This window comes from Muscardinus avellanarius (assembly GCF_963383645.1).
Source record: "Muscardinus avellanarius genome assembly, chromosome: 19".
In the NCBI taxonomy this organism is placed as follows: Eukaryota; Metazoa; Chordata; class Mammalia; order Rodentia; family Gliridae; genus Muscardinus; species Muscardinus avellanarius.
Window position 1 is genome coordinate 23,621,137 of NC_137805.1, and position 21,215 is coordinate 23,642,351.

The 21,215-nt window shown below is 55.7% G+C and overlaps 1 protein-coding gene across 1 annotated transcript in view; it reads right to left on the reverse strand.

Moving 5' to 3' along the window:
- The window catches only part of PHACTR3 (phosphatase and actin regulator 3), a gene marked incomplete at both ends in the record, with an annotated part of 144,663 nt that overhangs the window by 46,893 nt on the left and 76,555 nt on the right, over positions 1-21,215 (reverse strand). Inside the window, 3 exons of the mRNA XM_080716584.1 lie at positions 4,560-4,742; positions 11,613-11,690; positions 12,284-12,445. Of these exons, the coding sequence (XP_080572710.1) occupies positions 4,560-4,742; positions 11,613-11,690; positions 12,284-12,445 (423 nt within the window). The remainder of the gene's footprint in view (positions 1-4,559; positions 4,743-11,612; positions 11,691-12,283; positions 12,446-21,215) is intronic.

Below are 21,215 nucleotides of genomic sequence, written 5' to 3' on the forward strand. Positions count from 1 at the left end.
CCTCCAGCCCTCTCCTGCACGCGAGCCACACCTGCCCAGCCCCTCATGGGCTCCGCCTCTTGCATCTGGCCAGCGTGCCTGCTTCCTGGGACAGAGCTTGGTCCTCTTCCCCACCCCCCTCTCACTAGTCAGTCCCATCAGCCCTCTGGCATGGGGATACCCCCATCTCTGTAAACCCTTGACTGTTCCTCTGAGCCCTGGACAAATATATCATAGGCCATGCAAACATCTCTATCTGGAGATCAAATAGACATGCCAAAGACACACGTGCCCCCAGCCCTGGTGTCCCAGAAAGCCCTTCCCTCTGTCCACCCTCGCTCAGGTGTCCAGCGTCAATCCACACTGCAAGCATTCTTGAAAACCAAGGGCATCTGGGTGCTCATCTGGTAGCCACAGCTGGGGGATGGAGTGAGCGAGAGCCCCACCCCGCCATGTTTAGCTCTATAGTGCTCTGCACGCACCAGACATGCCACTCTCCCTCTCTTCCTCTCCACACTGTGCCCCCCATGCCATTCAAGGACAAGTCCTGTGAGCTCCAGGTACAAAATATTTTAGCAACATCCACCTGTGCTCACTGTGAGCGGCCAGAAGCCCCGCCCAGACCTCCACTGCAGACCCTCGACATTGTCTTCCATCTCACCCCTGCCCCCTGCTGGGCCAAGTCCATCCTCCAGTCCAGGGACCCCCAATCCTTCCATAGAAGGCCAGGTGGCAAGTGTTTCCAGTGTGGATTCCAGGGTCTTTCTTGCAATGACAGTCTCTGTTGGTATGGAAAGCTCTGGAAAGCCTGGTCAGTCCAAAAGCTGAGCTCTCCTATGGCTAGGCACCAGGGTGGACATGTGGCCATCTCTCACCCCCAATGCCGCCCAGTAGAATTGTCCCTCTCTGCAAACATGGTGGCCACAGCCACAGTGCCCTGTGAGCAGTTGACAAGGGGCTGGTGTGATGAGAGAACAGGTACTTTATTTCATTCTTTTTTATTTTTTTGGTGGTACTGGGGGTGGAACCCAGAGGCTTTCTACCTCCAGGCTATACTCCCAGACTTATTTTCTATTTTATTTGGAAACAGGGTCTCACTAAGTTGCTGAGAGCCTCACTAAGTAGCTGAGGCTGGCTTCAAACCTATGAGATCCTCCTGTCTCAGCCTCCCAAGCGCGGGGATTACAAGCGTGCGCCACCACGCCCGGCTATAACTTTATTTCATTCTAATTCATTTAAACAGCCATGTGGCTATGACTCTGCACTGGATGCAGAGTGAGTCCAGGGCCCTAGTGCCCCTGCTGGAAGTGGAAGGAGAGAGAGAGAGAGAAAAGGAGGAGGAGGAGGAGGACCCCTCTGCTCAGCTCCAGGGCCCTGAAGCAGCACCTAAGGCCATACAGACACAGGCAGAGGGCAGCATCTGATCTACAGTTTGCGGTCTGAGACCTTCTATTCTAGGCTTCAGAAATAACTCGCATTCCAGAGGCAGACCAAAGATTTATCTCCTGTGTGGCTCTAGATTGGGCTGTTAAAATCAAACCCTGCTTCTACCACTTACATGCTCTGTGACTTTGGGAAAGTGACTTAACCTCTCTGAACCTGTTTTTTTTTCTTTTCTTTCTTTAAATGGAGCTATCGTAAGATAATGCAGTGTGTGTAGAACATCCTCACTCAATGCCACTTGTTTTAATTCATGCAGAATCCAGAGTCGGACCCTTCTAACAACCACATCGCTGAACTGGATTCTGTCCCATGAGTGTTAAAACACAGGCCCCCCAGGACTCTGTATGAAATGCTCTGCTGCTGGTGCTGTAACCTCTGAACAGACCCAGAAGAACGAACTCCAGACACGAACACCCAGAGTCTACACAGTCATCGGGATGGCTGGGTGGTCAATCTCGTTAACAGCGCTTCCTTCCCAAGACGTTTGCGATATTTGGACACACCACCTCCCATGCACATCCTGATCTGCGGTGCGTGCCAACTTCAGAACCAGTCCAAGGGGGTGCCCATGACAGACCCTGGTGCTTTCCCTGAGCCCAGGCACTTCATGGAAGAGATGATCTTAACAAGAAAGCAGCTGGCTTTCTTGGACCTTACAAAAACAAGCTGAGCTTCAGGAACCACAGAGAGCGCCCCTCAAGAGCGTCCAGGCTCCCTGAGTGCAGGCCATGCCCACAGGGCGTGAGGTTTCCATGAACTGCCCAAGGTAAGGAGAGAAGCCAGGCCTGAGTCTGGCGCTTGCCTGACTTGCCAGCTTACGAATCTGGCTTTCTCAATTAGGTGACATCCGCCTGTTACAAAAGAGCCACAACGCAGAGGGACTGGGCCCAGATGCGGGCAGCTCCCTGGGGCGCAGGGATGTCAACGAGGATGAGAGATGACGGGGCGAGCAGCTGGTCCTCTGCAGCTCCATCGTGGAGATGGAGTCTCCCCCACCTCCAGCTTCCATCATTCTCTGGGCGACAACTACCTCATTATGCAGTTAACGAGGCCCGGGTCAGAGGTTAAAGGTGAGAGCGTGACGGGCGTGGTGGACACAACTGTGATCCCAGTGCTTGGGAGGCTGAGATAGAAAGACCTCAGGTTCAAGGATGGCCTCAGCAACACAGCAGTATTTTCATCAACCTGGGGAGACCCTCTTTCCAAATAAAAAGAAAATAGGGCTGGGGGTATAGCTTAGAGGTAGAATGCTCCTGGGTTTAATCCTCAGTACCATAAAAAGTAAAAAAGAAAAAGAAAAAAAAAGAAGGTACGAGAGCCAGCCAGTTTCAGGGGCTTGCAAATCCACATGCCCAAGGGGCCAGGAAGGCACCCACAGTCCAGAATCCTGTGCAGAGACGGCCCCAGGCCCCCGGTAACCATGGGATGACAAGCGCGCGCCACCACAGCCAGCTGTCTTGCAGTGTTCTGAGCAGTGAACTTCACGTCCTGACATTGCTGCAGTCTGCCCTCGCTGGGGGGATGCACAAGGCCCGGCTTCTAAATGCAGACCCAGAGCTGGTAGCCTGCAAGTCCCGGGCAGAGTCTGGACCCACAGGGCTGGAAGAGAACCAGAAGAAGGTGTCTCCACACCCCAGGACCCAGGCGCTGCCAGCGCACATCCTCTCAGGGAGTGTCTGCAGGCGGCTGAGGCTGTCAGTACACTGCTCTCTGGGCTTTTATTTTTTTCTTATAGCACTGGGAGTTGAACCAAGGGTACTCTACTGAGCTACACTCCAGCCCCTTTCTATCCATTCACCTTCGATTCCACTTCACCCCTCACACCCTGCACAGCACCCCGCACTCTGCACAGCGCTGCACACACCCTGCATAGCACCTCAACACTCTCCACAGCACCCCACACACTCTGCACAGCACCCAGCATACACATGGATCTCATCACAGGCAGCATATGATCCTAACTGCAAACCAGCCAACTGTGTCCCTAAGGAGGGAGTGACGCTTTCTTGGGTCCTGTGGATACATCTCTGTACTCTGCTTTTGTTACCGCACTGGCTCTAAATGAACTCACACCTTTGTTTTGATTTATTTATAAGAAAATCTGTCTCAGGAGCCTGAAAAGAGGAACCCATATCACAGGGCTAATTAATGAAAACAGACACTGCACTATTAAAGTGTTTGCTAATCGCCTGTCTCTGCACCGCCCACATAAAATCAGCTCCACAGGGCCTCAGGACCCTCATGGCGAAGCTGGGGGTGGGCAGCCGGGAGAGGGATGAGTCTGCACTCCTTGGCCGCTGCCCCCAGCCCACCGCTGGGCTCGCTTCTACAGCAAACCCAAGCACCGCTCACTTCATCCAGGGCTCCGCCTGCCCCGGGGAGGCTGTCCGACCTCACCCATTGTCTTCTCTCCGTCCCATCCCAGCGCTGGCCTCACGTGGTCAAAGCCCTGGCTTCCCTGCTTCTTGACCAGCCAAGGCCAGCAGCCCAGCCATGGGCTATTCTAGGGCCAGGCCCACGGTCGGTCATGCACCCGACCCTCTCTTCTACCATCTCTGGCTGCAAGCTGAGGGCTGAGGCCGAGCGGTCACATCACACACCCCGGCCCGGTGTCGACAATAGTTGCACTCTGGCACCTCCTGGGACGAGTTTGTCACCCCTGCCCCTCAGACTCCCCATGTGTCCTGCTCCTTCCTTCCTGAGAGGCCTGTTCCCTCCCCTCACTCTTCCCAGGAGCAGGCCCTCAGGACAAGCTTAGGGCCCAAGTAGACCCGCCCACAACTTGGCTCCCAGGAATCCATCCCCGGCCAAGTATCAACCTACTGCTGGGTCAGTGCACCCCGCGTCCCCCCTGGGGTCTTTCCTGCCTGGAAAGTCCTTTTGAAAATGTAAATACATCCTGGGAGGGACAGGAGGCAGCAAGGTCACCTGTGGCCACCATTAGCACCTGGCCCGGGCACACGTGGGAAGAGAAAGAGAGAAGTATCCTGGCGCAGTGAGACCGCTGCAGAGTGCAGCGTGGCAGGGTCGGTGCAGGGAGGCCTGGGAACAGAGCTCCATGAGGCTCACTGTCTGACCCTGCTCACCACCCAGGCCATTCTGGGAAGAGCTCAGCCTGTGGAGTCTGCAGCCAGTACCTGCGTCGTCCAAGCGTGTGTCAGAGGTCAGCGGCTGGTCCAGGGCAGCCTGGTCCATCCCGGCTGCCGAGGGGCTTCCGGGAGGAGCATCGTCTGGAGTCAGCGGCTCTTGCTTGGGGGTGCAGGGCTCGCTCTGTGTGGACTGGGGGCCTCCATCCGGGTGGCAGGCTTTGCTTTCGGCATCTGCAAGAGAATTCGGCTGTCAGCCAGGGCCCACACCACTCTTTCTACATCATTTTTATTCCTAAGAAGAACTTTCTTAGCCGGGAGTGGTGGGCATACTGGTCATCCCCGCATTCAGGAGGCTGAGACAGGAGGATCGCGGTTCGCGGACAGCCTTAGCTATTTAGTGAGGCCCTCTGCAACTCAGTGAGACCCTGTTTCAAAATAAAAAATAAAAAAATAAAAATAAAAAATAGGGCAGGGGTGTAGCTCAGAGGTCAAATTCCCCTGGGTTCCACTCCTATGCCCCCCTTACCATGTGCCTTTGGGGCTCCCCACTGGGCCAGCCTTGCAGCTTGCTTGGCCAGAGGACAACAGATGCGGGCGTCCAGGTGGGGGACATTCGTCTAGTGTGCAGGGGGCCCTGTGTTCAGTCCTCAGCTCAGCAAAGAGAAAGTGTTGTGGGTTCACTTGCTCCTCTGCACCTCAGCCCTCACCTAGAGGACAGGCTGGGGTCTGCAGGGGGAGGGCAGGCAGGTGCAAAAGAGCCAGGGCCAAGCTGGGCCGTGGCAGCAAGTGCAGACTGCCAGGCCCGGAGGAGCTGGGCTTTTATCATGAGCACGGCTGCGGGTAACTGTTCATCTCTGCACCCACCATTTAACCAGGAGAAGCAAACACTAGTTGACCCCAGTAGCTGACCTGCCTCCCCGGCACTGTGGAAGACATGGAGAGGACCTCATGGAGACCGTGCATCTTGCCAGTGGTGAGGGACACGGGGCAGGACCTGCCGCACCTGCTCAGTGGCCCTGTGCAACACGGGCAAATGCCTGATGCTCACAGCTGTCCAGGTTAAACTTCAGAGAGGGCCCATTATTGCTATTAACGACAACCACATCTGCACCAGCATCATCATAAGAACAAAGTGGTCAGAACACAGAACTGGAGGCCCCGGCCTCACGGAGACTCCACATCTGCCTGCCGGTCTAGGTTCTTCTGCCTGCGCTCCCAGCTTAGCCACCTCGCAGGGCCTTTCTGGGCTCTGCTCAGACTCAGTGCTCAGGTTCAAAAAGGTGCTCAGTGAGAATGACAGAGCCATTGCCTACGGATGATGGTTGGAGCCTGGGGAAGGCAGCGCGTGCCCTGCGCCTTCCCTGTGCAGCCATACCGAGGGATGGACAGACGGACCGTTGGATGGATGGATGAATGGATGGATATATAGATAGATGGACAGATGGATGGACTTATGGATGGATGGATGGATAGACCAATGGATGGATGGTTGGATAGATGGATAGATGGACATATTAATGGATGGATGGATGGATGGATGGATGGATGGATGGATGGACAGATTAACGGACTGATTGATGGATGGATGGATGGATGGATGGATGGATGGATGGATGGATGGATGGACAGGTTAATGGACTGATGGATATATGGATGGGTGGATGGATGGATGGATGGATGGATGGATGGATGGATAGATGGATGGATGGATGTACAGCCTCCCTCCAGGCCAGCTCCCCATCCACTGGCCTGTTCCTTGGAGGGCTTCAGGGGCAGCACTTCTGTGTTTCATGCTGAGTGGCCACAGCATGAAGAAACTGCCACAGATGTTCACAAGAACACACAAACATACACAATGACGTCACGTATGTGTCTCCATGCAATGTGTGTGTGCAACTGCATGCACACACAGATATGCGTGAACACACCCACAGTCCCCAGGACGCCTACCACCTAGAAACCAGACAGGCTAGGCCGTCACCATCCAGGGCCCCTGGAGCCTGCAGCTCCCAGGGTGTTGAATACAGCTCCCTGATTTTTCTGTCCAAGGATGGGGTATGAAGTTCCTTAAGTTATTTCAGAAAATGCCACATAACCACGCACAGGGAGATGGAGAAAAGTTGTTCAGGGACCTGAATAGTGACCTCACAGAGAAACACGCAGGCTCCTGTCCCTATTCAACACACTGCGCTGGGGCCAGACAGGGCCACCCCGCCAGCGAGGCCGGCCTCTTCTGCTCAATCACAGGCATTGAGAGTAAGGGGGACGGAGCAGAGGAGACACGGTGGGCAGCAGGCAGCCTGCTCCACCGCCCTGGTTGCCTCGCCATGTCACAGACGGGGAGGGAGCTCCCACGTGCCCGCAGATTGCCAGCACTGCAGGGACAAGAGAGGAGGTGGCGTCACAGTGGTTCCTCAGACACACATTTAACAGTGTCGTAAAATAACATCTTCTGGGGCAAAGTTGTGCCTGGACACAGCCCCATCTACCTGGGGACCAGTGTGCATCCTCCTCCCCTCCCCTCTCTCTCCAAATGCATCCAGAGACCAGCTCATACTGTCACACCACTTGGCTGTCTCACAGGTGAACTCCAGCGTGCACACAGGCTGATGTGTGAGGGAGGCCAAGGGCACTCACACCCCAGCTCACCAGGGTCCTCAGCCAGGGCCCTCGCTCACACCCCCTGTGGCCTCCCAGCCAGCCTGCCTGCAGTCCTGGCTGCAGTGAGGGCAGCTGACGACAGGGGGCGCCCGCGGCCACTGATTATTCCCACCTTGCTAAGAGAAGGTGGCCAACTGGGCAGTTTTCAGGAACACAAACCCTAAGAAAAACCTAAAGCCCAGAGATGGTTTCCTCCAGAGCACCCCAGAGAACCCTGCTTACAGACAGGGCCAGCTCGCTGCAGATCCCTGGCCCGCTTGCCCTGGCGCGGCACAACCACTGGGACATGCCTCAGTCTCCCCTGTGCAGGTGAGGAGCAGAAGGTATTAGAGTTAGATAGGAAATGTCCTCAAAGAGCTCACTGTTTTTTGCGCTTGTCTGTTTGTCTGTTTGTTTGTTTGTTTGTTTGTTTGTGGGTTTTTTGGTGGTACTGGGGTAGAACCCAGGGGCTTTCTACCTCCGGGCTATACTCCCAGACCTATTTTATATTTTATTTGGAAACAGGGTCTCACTAAGTTGCTGAGAGCCTAAGTAGCTGAGGCTGGCTTCGAACCCGTAATCCTCCTGTCTCAGCCTCCCAAGCGCGGGGATTACAAGGGTGCACAACCATGCCCGGCTAAGAGCTCACTTATTAATGTCTGAAGCAGACGTAACTGAGTCGTGAGGACTGTGTCCTAGCAAACGGACAAATCCCATCCTAGTGGCTTTATCTAAGGTGTGTCCAGGCCGGGGAGGGTGTGGGTGGAGGAGGCAGGCCCGGGCTGAGGCCTTGGGGATTCTGTGTGCTTCCCCTTCCCCTGCTGTCCCTCTCTGTCTTGGTTTCAGCCTCTGTGATGTGAACACGGCCTTGTGTGTTCCCTCTCTACGCCTCTCACTGCCATGTTCTAAGATCCATCCGCGGTCCATCCGCGGTCCCCAGCTTCCTATGGACTGAACTTGAAGCTGTAAGAAAATAAAGCTTCTTTCCTCTAAGTTCTGTGGCCAGGCACTTATGTGTGTGAGGATGCTGGCAGGACAGAAGGCGTCTCACTCCTAAGCGCCTCAGCCCCCACCGCCTCCCCGCCCCTCACCGGATCCCTGGGCCTGCTCTCCCCCCCCCCCCCCCCCCCCGCTGGCTACTTTCTGCCCCTCCCTCTCCCTGGATGTCTGTCTCCTATTTCCCAACCTTCCCATACACAGTTGGGGGAAGCTGCGTGTGTCCCGCCCCAAAGGATCCAACTTACTGCTGCCCAGTAACAGGGGCCTTGGAAAGCTTCTAGTAACTTAGCTCTGCAACAGACCAAGAGCCGAGAGCCAGCCGCACTCCTCCTGCCCACCCTTGGTCCCCACTCACACATCTCCAGCCTCCATGCAGCCAGCCCCAGCTCCTATTCCCTTGCCGCCCTCTACTCAGTCGTGATTTTAGTTAGTTGTGGTGTGTGAGTCCCGTGGAACTATGTGTGCTGGGCAAAGAGTGTCCCTGTGTCCTCGGAGTTAACACAGCAGGTGCCCGATAAAACCCCATGACATCAGTGCATGTGAGCATGTTCAACTATTAAGACAGAGCCCACATGTCAGGCCGCGCTCGTGCTTGACTCAGGACCTCTTCACAAGAAGGAAGGGTGGGCAGGGCGTTGGCAAGCTGCAGCCCAGGGGCCCGTGCCAGCCTCCCACCTGCCTGATAGGGCTGTTTTATTTTGTTTTATTTTGCATCTTTAAATAGTTGGGGGGGGGTAATGAAACAAATAATTGGCTCATGGCTTATAGAAACTATTTGAAACTCAAATTTCTGCACCCATCAATAAAGTTTTATCAGCACACAGCCACACCCGCACATGTATGCACTGTCTACGCAGATGTCTGCGTCCCTGCCCTGTAACAGGAGAGTCATGGCAGTGTCTGTCTGCCTGCCCCGGTAGGGTTGGTCCCCCGAGCTCGGGCAGGAGGAGTCCAATCCCCTGGTCACAGCTTAAAGGCTTTATGACAAGAGGAACTCTGTGTGTGTGTGTGTGTGTGTGTGTGTGTGTGTGTGTGTGTGTGTGTTTCTGAGGATGAAATCCAGGTGCACTCTACCTCTGAGCTATCCTCCCAGGCCTACCTTATTCTTTATTTTGAAACAGGGTCTCACTAAATTGTGGAGCAAACCTGCAATCCTCCTGTCTCTGCCTCCCAAGTACTGCCATAATAAGCATGTGCCACCATGCCTGGCTGACAACAAAATCTTAGACCGTGGTGTTTAAAGCTGGGGCCACCGGGAGGTGATCAGGGTTAGAGGAGGTCTTCAGGGTGGGGTGCCATGACTGGTGTCTGGTGGCTTTATGAAAGGGAAAGAGAACAGACACATGGACGTCCCTGGGCACGCTCCCTGCCTCCCCGCCCTGTCCTGCTCTGCACCACCCCAGGACTCGGCCGGCAAAAAGGCCAGTGTCAGAACTGACCCTGCACCAGTTCTGCGCCCACCACCTCCAAGCTATGAGCTATGAAACCTCTTTCCTTCTGAAGTCAGCCTGTCTCTGGTATTTCATTATAGTAACAAAGGGCTGACGAACACAACCCTAAGGCCTCAACTATTTTCTCTCTGACCCTTCCTAGAGAAGCTGGGCCGACCTCTAACACCCTGGAAGCCAGCAAATGTGTGACATCCCATATCGCTGGCAGGTTTGTGGAGGGTAAAGAAGCTCCGCTGCAGCAGGACATGGTCCACCTGTCAGCCTGGCCGCCACCAACGCTGGCCACAGGGCCCCTTCCTGCCGACCTCCCGCAAAATCGTCCTAGGCGAATTCAGCTTTAAAAAAGCCAAAGTGCGCTCTTCCCGGAAGAGTCCCTCTTCAATTATTCAGACCATGACTTCACTTTTGACAGGAATCAGATCTTTATCTTCCTCTTTATTCATCCAAAATAACATTTTTTTTAGAATAGAGGATGAACAGGCCCTATTTCCAGACCTCCCCTTTGCCCAAGATCTCAAGTCAAGCCTGCTGGTAGCAAAAGCAGAATGGATAGAGTTTGGCACTTTGGGGTCTCACCAAACTGAAATAATCCAGGTTCCCATTCATCAGAGACATTCCCCCCCCGAACCTGAGAGGCAGACTAGAGCAAGCAGCGGCCACAGGGCTTAGTGCCGGGCCTCCCCTGACCTGGGGACTCGGGGCGGTGGCATCAAGCAGTTTCCCACCTGAATATTGCTTTGTCTAAATACTCTACTCTGAGCCTAAAGAAGCAAAACCACAGAGCTTTGGTTCCCGGCTGGGTTTGTGAGCTGCAGGCCCGGCTGTGCAAAGATGGATTCATTTCTTCCTAATCCTCCTTCCCGTCCCTGATACCTGGACCACACTACTACAAAGACAATACGTAAGTAAATATATAAGTGTGTGTGTAAGTAAATATATAAGTGTGTGTGTGTGTGTGTGTGTGTGTGTGTGTGTGTCCTCAAGCCTGTGGTCCTCCTTCCTCAGCCTCCCAAGTCCTGAGATTCGAGGCCTGCTCCACCACGCCTGGCTGACACTGAGACTGTTTCAGAGCTGGAGAAGGAGATAGGAGTGCCAGGTGTCCATCCAAGTTCTGGAGGAGAGGCTCCAGGGCCCCATTTGCTTCATCGGGGGGCAAGAGTGTGCTCCAGCTCCAGAGAGACTTCTGAAGGGTGGTGGGTTTTGTGAATCCCCCTAACCAAGATTCAAAACCAAGAGAGCTGGAAATCATGAAGGATCAGTTTCAGTTCAGGATCCAGGTTTTGTGCCCAAACCCACCAGAATCCATCAGATACGAAGCAAGACTTGAGACCCAAAGGGTTCTCTTTCATCATTTGTGCTAGTGATAACCAGCCTTTAGCAAATAAAGGTGGCCCTGTAGACACCCCCGAGGCTGAACTGCTGGGCCGCAGACCCACACGCCAGGGCCAGGACTGCATCCCTGAGCTCTCGTGTAATCCTGGGAGAGTCACTGCCTGGGCCTGCACATTCTGTGCCTGTGAACTGGGGGTAACAACTGTACCCCAAAGCCTATGAAGGTAGGCAGAGCCAGCGTGCAATGCACACTCGCTACACAGCAGCGACGGGAACCGGTGGAGGAAGCTGTAATTTGCCCAAACTGGGGATGAAAATGCTAATATGGAAAAAAAAAAAAACTCAAGACAAACACAAACCATTGTTCCCATGTTAGAGAAATCAGGAGCGCTCTCTGCACCTGCTCTTAGCCACGCACTGGGAAGGATGCTCCCCCGGTGCTCCACCAGGGGGCGCCCTCCTACTCCGGATGGAGTCTCCACTGTCCTGGGCTCTCCACTCTGGGTTATTTCTCCAGCCCTGGAAGCTACGTGGGGTCCAGCCCCTCCTCTGGGCACAAGACACCGCTGACTTCCATCCTGCCCGCTGTTGGGCCCCCAGTCTCTGGGAGGCATCCAGCTGGGTGTGCCCAGCACAGTGCCCCCAGCACAGTGCCCACCGGGGGGCACGGCACACTCACCCTGCTCTATCATCTCCAGCAGTCCCTGCTTGATGAGCTCCTCACGACCTTGTCGGCTGGCCATCTTCTTCTCCAGCGCTGCAGAGACACAAACGTGTGCAGGTGAGTGGACGTGAGAGGTCTCGCAGGACCCTGCAGACACAGCAACGCCCGCCTCACCCCACAGGAAAGCCGGCAGGCGCGGGCCTGGCCCCCGGGCCGCAGAGGGGCACTGTTGTCCAAGCTTCCTCACTGGGCACTCTGCTAAGCAGTGCACGTGGAATGGCCCCGGAGACGCCGATGCTGGGGTCACAGTCCCGGGCACTGAGCCAGGGGCACTCCAGCACCTGAGCGGCGTCCTTGGGCCCTTTTAGAAATCTTCATTTGTTTGTTGCAATACAGGGGATAGAACCCAGGGGCACACGACCACTGAACTACATCCCAGCCATTTTTTCCTTTAGACAGGTCACCCTTAGTTTCCCAGGCTGGCCTCAAACTTGCCTTAGCCTCCTGGGTTGCGGGGATTGCAGGGGTGCCCACCACGCCAGTGGCTAGATTCAGGGGACTTGGAGCCATCACCCCTAGGCTGCCTGCACAGCCCCTGCAGGCACAGCGCCCTCCTCTAAGCTGGCCCTCGGTCCTCCCTACTACCTACTCGCCAGCAGCCCCGCCCTGCCCAGCCCGGGCCTCACCTGAGGTGGTCTGCTTTAGTTTCTCGTTTTTCTTTTTTCTCCATTTCCAGGGCTTGAAGATCCTGCCCAGCGTGGCCAGCTTGCTGTTCCTCCGCACAGGGGGAGTTCGAATCCCTGAGACCAGATACTCGGAACGCGCCGGGGGAGTCGGTTCCATCTCATCTGCCAGAGGAAACCAAGGGAGGGTCTTGAGTGGCCCCCACACCACCTGGCTCCTGGGGGCCTGGGGGCGCTCTGACCCCAAAGCCAGATCCCTGGAGGGTCTGCAGAGCAGCGGGCTGCCCCGCCTCCTCTGACTGAGGTGTGCTGAGGCAGGCGGCAGCCCCTGGGTGCGTGGGGGTGGGCCTGTGCCCAGCTCTGCCCCACCCTGCCTTCCAATGGGATGATTCAAGGACGTTCTAACGCCACGAGACGCCCCTGCCCCAGGACCTTTGCTCAGGTTACGCCTGCCCCCTCATGTTGCTGTAACCCCAACTTTTATCTGCCCCACAAACCATCTACTCAGGGAAGTTTATTTCCTCCAGGAAGTCTTTATCCCCCTCTGCCCCAGACAGAGATCACCTTGCAGGTGTCCAGGAGCCGTGAAGCCCCCCGGGCTCTGCCCTCCCTCTGACTGCCAGCCCCAAGGGCAGAGAGCAGGCCTGGACAGCGGCACACCCGGCACAGGGCCTGCCCAGCAGAGTGCTCCGCCAGCCAGCTGCGGCTGCATGGCCATGAGTGGACAGAAGGGGCTCGCCTGTGGTCCCTCCTTGCTGGTGAAACTAGGCCGTGTTTGCAAACTCTGCGGGACGCATACAGATTGGCATCCTGGAAAGCCTCACCCCCAACAGCCCTGCGACCCGCACCTCTACCACTGGGACCCGGGCTGAGGAGTCTCTCCTCTCTCCAACCTGAGTGCAGAGCTGAAGACAGCCCAGCAGAGCTCCATGCGCGGCGAGGAGTCAGTAACAACCGGCGTGTGTAAGCACATATCACATGCCACCAGTGTGGGGAGCCATTAAGGTTTCCCCCTTATCTTTGCTAAAGGAATACTTCTGACTGTTCTCCGCTCAGCTGACTGCCCTTCGCCCAGAGTCAACAAGGTTTGGGGTCATGGAAGGTTCAAAGTAATCAAGGTCTGAGATCAGGTGGTGACGGCAGGAGGGTAGTGACTGACCTGCCCGTGAGGTATGTGCTCTGGGTCTGTCTTTATTGTATTCAGGTGGTGATGGCACGAGGGATTGAGGGACCTGAAACTGTATAAATACCACAAGAGAAATAAACCCGGGATCGGCCAGTAGAGATATCGACCTGGGAGTGGCCCGGCGAACCTTCCATGCTTGAATTAAAATTCTTTGAATTAAAGTCTTAGAATTGAATTCTTTCATCCTCACTCCTCTCTTTGGAACCCGTACTTTTGCCAGCTGGCTCCGGCACACCAGGTGTGCAGGGGACCATGGTAACATACGCTGGCGTGTGCAGAGAAAATGTCTGGCCAGGCGTGGGGGCACATGCCTGGAATCCTCATACTTGGGAGGCGGAGACAAGAAAAGCGCAGGCCTGAGGCCAGCCTCAGCAACGTGCGCAGGCCCTCAGCAACGTACGCTGACCCTGTCTCAAGAGATACACAGAAAATAGGGTAGGGATGTGGCTCAGAGGTACAATGCCCCTGGGTTCAATCCCCAGTAACACACACAAACACACACACACACACACACTCACACACTCACACAGTTACACCCAGGCCAGGACACAGGGGCAGATACCACAGCAGGAGAGTCAGCAGGCCCCAGCATCTTCATACCCATCCACCCACACCCATGGAGCAGCCCAAAGGGGAAGCCGCTCCGTCCAGGAGCCCAGGGCTCCCCACATGGAAAGGCTGCTGTGGCAATGGTCTTCCGTGCTCCCAGATTTCCAAGGGTGCTCCCAGGGCCAGCCCCAGCCCCCAGGAGTGACCCAGGAAATGAGTGGTCAGCCAGGGCTCCCTCCTGCTACCACCTCCAAACTCCGTGGGTGCAGGGCGAACGCGTTCCCTCTCCTCCCCCCAGAGGCAGTTTATCCCGTGCTCTCCTCCTCTCCCCTTCTCCCTCCGCCCACAGATGCCAGATGGGAGCGGAACTGCCAGTCTGCGTGGCCCCAGGAAAGCCGCCTGTGCCGGGAACGTTCCTGGTACAAGAGGACAACGATGGGCCGGGTCTCCCCAGCCTCTGGTCCCTGCAAGGATGAGGAAAGGCCACATCTTGTTTTATTGGTCCCTCATTGCACAAAGGATCGGCAGTGATGGCCAGAAAGACTCATCCTGCAGGAAGAAGATGTCTGGGCGGGAACCTGGAGGAAGGGTAATCTGGACGGGGCCTCCGCATCAAAGAGCAGATTGCATAGGAGACACCCTGCGGACTCCAGAGGAGAGCACCTGGGTGCCCTGAACTTCCTAGCAGCCAAGGCAAAAAGGTGCCTCATAAGAGAATAAACTTCTATGACTCCTCACCTTGACCTTAGTCCAGAGCCACCAGCATCTCTGTCCTGATGCCTACCTCTAGAACCCTTAGAAACAGAACTTCAAGGGCATCACTTCCTGCCGGCCCCTCTGCAGGGCTCCCTTCTCAGGACAGAAGGAGAAGGAATCCTCAAGTCTGTGGGTGCTGTGTGCTGCGAGCCTGCCGTGAGGCAAGGTCAGTGGTGGGGCCTCCGAGGCCGGGATCGGAGCCTGCCGAGGGGTTAGGTTGGTGCCGGGGCCTACTTTGGGAATCTTTGCCACGGCGCCCATGGTGCTCCAGGACGCTCTTGGTCACGCTTCTTCCTGTCGCTTGTCTCCCATGTGGTGGTGGTGGGGGGCTTGCACACATGTGTCTGAGTTTCCCACTCACAGCTGTCTCTGTTCCCCCCACCCCATCCCCAAGGGCTCTGGTGGAGGTTACAGCCCCGTCACGCCAGGGCCCAGACTGGCGCAGGCGCCTGCAAGGTGTGAATCACTGAGCTTGGAGGGAGGATCCTTAGGGACTTGTGGGCCCGGAGGCTGCGGACCACCCCCTTCACCAGCGGTTAGCAGAGTGCTACCTGGGTATGAGCGGGAGGGACCAGGAGGGACAGCTTTGAGGGGGGCTGCAGGAGCCTTGGCAGAGGAGGGAACACGCAGCTGGTGGGGTGGGGTGCCTGGGAGGAGGTGGGCCTTAATTCACAGTTAGCACGGAGCCTCCAGGGGCCCTCAGCTCAAAAGACCTGACTGTGGATGTACCGAGGATCCAGCACGTCACCCACCTCAGACGCCCTAGCCTGAGTAACTCCCGGGAGGCCCTGGTGTCATCAGAGAAGTGAGGCCCCTGCCTGGGACCATGGCAGGCTCCCAGAGGTCTGTGCTGCTCAGCAGCATCCCGCCAGGACAAAGTGCCATCTCCCTGTCCTGCCCCAGGTGGCTCACGCCCAGGGCCGGACCGTGGCAGCCCCCCTCCCAGGGGCACTGAAATGGGCGGCTCGGTGCAGGGATTACTTAGCCCTTGTACACCTCCCGGGGAGGGGTGGCTGGCGGTGTCCCATGCAGGGAGCTGGGTCCTGGACAGGTGTGGTCCACAAACGCACCTGGCGGTGTGCTCCCGAGGAGGTGGCCCCAGGGCCAGCCAAGGAGGGACAAGCGTGGAGCTGTGCGTGTGTGTCTGTGGAGAGAAGCCCCGACCCGAGGTCCTGTCTGCCCTGTGAATTCTTTCCGCCCCGTCCCTGGAGTTGCTGACGATTCCTCCCCCGGCAAGGGATCCCGGCGGGGCGAAGGCATTATCAGGTCCCGTCAGCAGGTTCCCTTCAGCCTCCCAGTAGCACCGGCTGCTAAGTGCCAGGAGCACCCCTGCCACCTCACAGGCATTAGCAGCTAATTACTGAAACACATCTGGCGGCTGCCAAGGAGGTGCTGAGCACAGCCCTGAGCCGGCGGCCTTCCCAGGTGACGAACGCGGCTGAGCACCACCTGCGGACGCTATACACCTGAGCTACAGCGCCAGCTCCGGCCCGTGGACAGTCCAGACACCTCCCAGCCTTCTCTCAGACCAGGCTGGTCTCTCCACACGTCATCTGCTCTGGGACCTACGCACTGGCTGACCTCACAGAGCCCCTGGGTTCATTCCCACTCCCGGGGCAGGGTGTGCCCCAGATTTCCCTCCACCCCATCTTGGTCACTCCCGGCCATCTTCCTAAGGGTCATGGTTTCAACTGGTCCTCTGATTTTCCCAGGAGAACAAGCATAAGCATCATAAGAACAGGATCTGGGACCATCCTGCTTGTTAGTGAGCTAGAGCATCCTTCCTGGCTCCTGGCACTCAAGGGTGCTCAAATAAACACTGAAGCAGGGGTGAAGGGCTGCAGCCTGGAGGTGCGTGCATCTCTGGCCACCTGGCCCTGATGGCTGTCCCTCTGTGACGCCAAGTGAAACCGCCTCACGGGAGCACAGGGACCTTCTCAACCAGAGGATGCTGGAACCTGTGCCCTCTGCCTTGGTTGTTTTGTTCATCCATTCATTTATTCACACACTCATTTATTGGGTATCAGCTGAGAGCTTGCCATATATCAAAGCTGCTCTGGATTTGGAGGTGGAACAAAAACACCGTCTTCCTCCATGCAAAGGCCCTGCGGTCACGAAAGAAAAAGAAACCGGACAGAGAAGTCACTGTGGGAGGTGAGAGGAGCCAGGACTACAGAGACAAGGGAACACAAGAGGGCGGCCCCGAAATCTTCCCTGAGTGTCCTCTTCCTTCCAAAATCCATCTGCCAATACTTAGTGACCATCGTCTCTGAGCGAGGCCCCATGCCTCCCCTGGGGACCGCTGGCCACAAAAGCTACAGTGCACAGAACCAGAGAACCAAGCAGGACCCAGCTGCCGAGGAAGCGGCCTTCCCGCCCCGGTTGGGAGGACGCTGAGAAGCTGCTGGAGTGAAGGGGGTGGCGACATTTGATTTGGGCTTTAGGGTTTCAGTAGGAGTAGAAGAAAAGGTGCAAATTCCCCAAAGCATGGCAGGACATGGCGTTTGGTAGATATGGGATAGAGACAATGCCCAAAAGCCCAGTAATATTTTCATATACAAAGCTGGGATCCACGCAGAGGTGCCGATGAATGACCACCACACACGCGCAAACGCACACGCACAAGGCCATCTCCTCTGGACATCGCTGACTACAGACAGAATACAATCTCACAATAAAAGGGAATTTTCATGATTAAATATGGACCAGCGAAAGCCCCACCGCACTGCGCTTGGAGTCCGCTGGGTGTGTGCGCTCTGACCTGGGAACGCCGAGGCTGGAGTTTGTGGTTTATGGGATGGAGGAGGAGACCCGTGAGCTTGGGCAGGAGGGCGAGGCCCAGCCAAGAACCACTGTGTGCTGCTGTGACAGTACTGTGAGGGTCGGAGCATCACCTAAGGACCTGGCCAAGACCAGCCAAGGGACAAGGCCACGTAGAATCCCTTGGTGTGGGCAGGCGTTGTGAGGAGCACCGACATGCACCGGAGGGTGGGGAGATGAGGCTTGTCTACTCATCCCCGTCGCCAGAAACAGCGGCACCTGCAGGGCTCCGCCTTGGGCGCCTGACATGAACTGGCTCCCTCCATCCTCAGCCTGAGCCCAGCGGAGGCACAGAGACGTGAAGAGGTCCTCCGGAGCCACAGCGGCCAGGCCGCCTGCTCCAGAGCCCTTCTCTTGACCTCTGTGAGACGCCACGGTCAGATGACAACACTGTCCTGTCTACAGAGGGAAGGAGGAGGGAGGGAGAGTCGACCATTGCAGCCACATTTGTATAACACTGCAGGAACGTCAGGGGCCCCAAGGCCAGGCAGCTGCAGATGCTGCCGGACAGCAGTCACAAAAAGGTGTCCGGATTTTAATAATCTTACCCCAGCATGGGTCTGACTCGCCAAAACTACTGAGTGTGTGTGTGTGTGTGTGTGTGTGTGTGTGTGTGTGTGTGTTTTCCTGGGGATTGAAATCAAGGGCATTCAACTCCTGAGATACATCTCCAGCCTCATTTAATTTTTTTATTTGGAAACAGGGTCTACATTGCTGAGGCTGGCCTCAAACCCGGGATCCTCCCATTTCATTCTCCTCTGTACTGGGGTTATAGGACTATGCTACCATGTCTACCCAACTTTGAATTTTAAAAATGGGTTTTGAGTCTTCCAGATGTAAAAGCATTCTTGGCTTGCCCTCCACTCCTGAAAACTCTTGATGGACAGTTGAGGAGCATGGTCTTTGGGTGAGCCGGTCAGTAAGAGGAAAAGAAAAGCCGCAGTGCGCAGCCTCCGGGGACACCAGGACGGGAGGAGGCCACCCAACCATCCACGCACAACCACGCCCCCAAGGACGGAGGAAGGCCTGGCCTCTGAGGAGGATGTACAGAAAGGTGCCTTCATTTAAGGGGAACCAAAACCAGGCACGGTGGCACACGCTTGTAATCCCAGTACTTGGAAGGCTGAGACAGGAGGGTCGCGGTTTGCAGCCAGCCTCAGCTACTAAGTGAGGCCCTTTGCAACTCAGTGAGATCCGGTTTCAAAATAAAGAATAAAAAGTAGGGCTAGGGGGTGTCACTTGGAGGTAGAATGCCCCTGGGTTCCATCTCCAGTACCGCAAAGAATAAATAAATAAATAAATAAATAAATAAATAAATAAATAGGAACCCAAACCCTCCCCGTGCCTATGGCTCTATTCCCAGAAAACTTGTGGGCTTCTTCCTGGAGTTCTGCCAGTTTATCCATCAGAGCCCCTGGCCCCATTATGGCCCGTGTTGATGGAAACTGGCCTTTTCGGTGTGGAGAGAATGGACACCTCCATGGGGCAAGATGCAATTCCCAGACTCAGGGTCCCTCCCACTCCGTCACCTGGCCCAGGCATGGGGTATGTGGATAAAATCGATGAATGGTAAAAGAAGCAAAGCGTGAATAGAAGAGACAGACCCAAGTACAGAAATCGAAGCAGAGTTCCATGCTGGTCCATGGCCACCCATCACCTAGAGACAGGGAGCCTGCACACCCCAAGGCCCCACGGCCCCCGCCGCCCATCGCTGACTCAGAGTCCAGGCTCCCCTTGCTGGTTGGTGGGGGGCCAAGCACAGGGAAAGAAGACAGGAGTCTTGCTGAGCCTTGGGGTACATCATCAGCCTCTAGAAAACGGAAAACTGCTGAACACAGCTTTGAGTGCCCAAGCGGAGGCCACCAAACCCTCTCATGCACTGGTCCAGGCAAACATCTCCATGAGATGGGGACTAATTTTTGGCCCTATCAGACATGACAGGCCGTGGAGGCTCAGAATAGGTAAGTAACACGTTCAAGTGGGAGTCCATGCAGCGGAGAGCAGTGGGCAAAGCCTGGAGCCCAGTCTCTCTCATCAACACTGGGCACGAAGCCAGGGTTTCCAAACTGTGTTCCAGGGAACCCCGGCAGAAGGATGCTCTGGAGATAGAAATTGTTGGGAAAACCTTGTCTTCCCTACAAGCTTCCCTCGAAAAGTTCCATGCCATCCTAACAAGGTAAAGGCTCTTGGAAGTTCTGCACCGAGCAATCCCTTTCAGCAGCTTTCCCTAAACCACGTGACCAGATGTCCTTGACCCACCTAGACAGCAATGACCCCACAAAACTGTCAAAGGGAACTGGTTCAATAAACTTAGGCTTAAACAGCAGCTTCAAGGTATTCCCGTTAACTTGTGTCCACGTCCATTTATTTTTAGAAAACTATAGCCTTTTCCCCCAATATCTATATTTTCCAGTTAACAGGATTCTCTAAGACCTTAGAAGTTGCTACTCAAAATTTCCCTAATCACTGAGCTTCCTTGCATTGCCTAAGACCCCACCCCACACCCCCACAATGAGGCTGGGATTAACACTAGATCCATGGGCACCTTTGCTGCCTCTGACACCAGCGGAAAAAAATCAAGACATTACCAGAGCAGCTTGTTTTGCTCATGTATATTGTGGAAAAAACAGCACATTTCACTAGAAAGCCCATCTGTTGAGCGTCAACCCAGAATTCTGCCAATGGTCACTGGCACTGGCCTGACAGATGGCCAGTTCTCCAAGTAAAACCCAGCTCGGATCTGTAAGTCCACCGGATTGGGAAAGGCTGTGCCAGGTTTGGAAGCACAAGTTTCAGAATAAAGACAACGGTGACGACAAGACCCGGAAGAAGAAGGGGACCAGAAAGCTGGGCAGATCGCCCCGGTCTCCGGTTATTTGCCTTCGTAGAACGTTTCTGTGTTCGCACTTAGCCAACTCTCAAATGCTCTCATCTGAGAAGCCATCGAGTCTTTGCACGGGTGAAAGCTCGTGTAGAGACAGGCTCTTAAATATTATGTTTTACAGACAAGAGGGAGGAAAATGAGCATTTCGGGGGGTTATGTCAAGGGAAAAACATCAGGAGAGTTTGCTCTGGAGTGTGAGTTTGACATCAACGAATATGGGGTGACCCCTTCCTGGATTAGGGGTCTTCTGCTTCTTGGGAGGACACACTGTGCTGGACACCCACTCACAAGGCTCACACCCTCCTGGGCTCATAGCTCCCAGCCAGTGAGCAGAGCACCCAAGCCCAGGTAAGTGGCGAGTGCAGGAAGGGGCTGGGGAGACCGTGCAGAGGGTCTGGGTGCACCCCTGGGAAAGAGACCCCGCTGAAGTGGGCAGGGCACCAGGCAAGCTGGGCCAGGACTTCCTTCTGAGAAAAGAGCAACACGAAGAGAGCCTGGGAAGGGCTGCCCTGGACGCTGCAGCCACACCCTTCACCAGACCCTCCACTGCCCACCTGCCTACCTGCCCACCTGCATCTCCATCGGACATGAGGAGGCAAAGAGATGGGTATGTGGAAAAAGGCCACATGGCCGGCCCAGGACAGCACAGCACAGGCTCGGCCCTGAGTGTGCGTCTCAGAGCTCCAGCCTCTGCGTGAAGGTACCGCAGCCCAGAACAGGAGAAAAGTGTCACCTGCAGC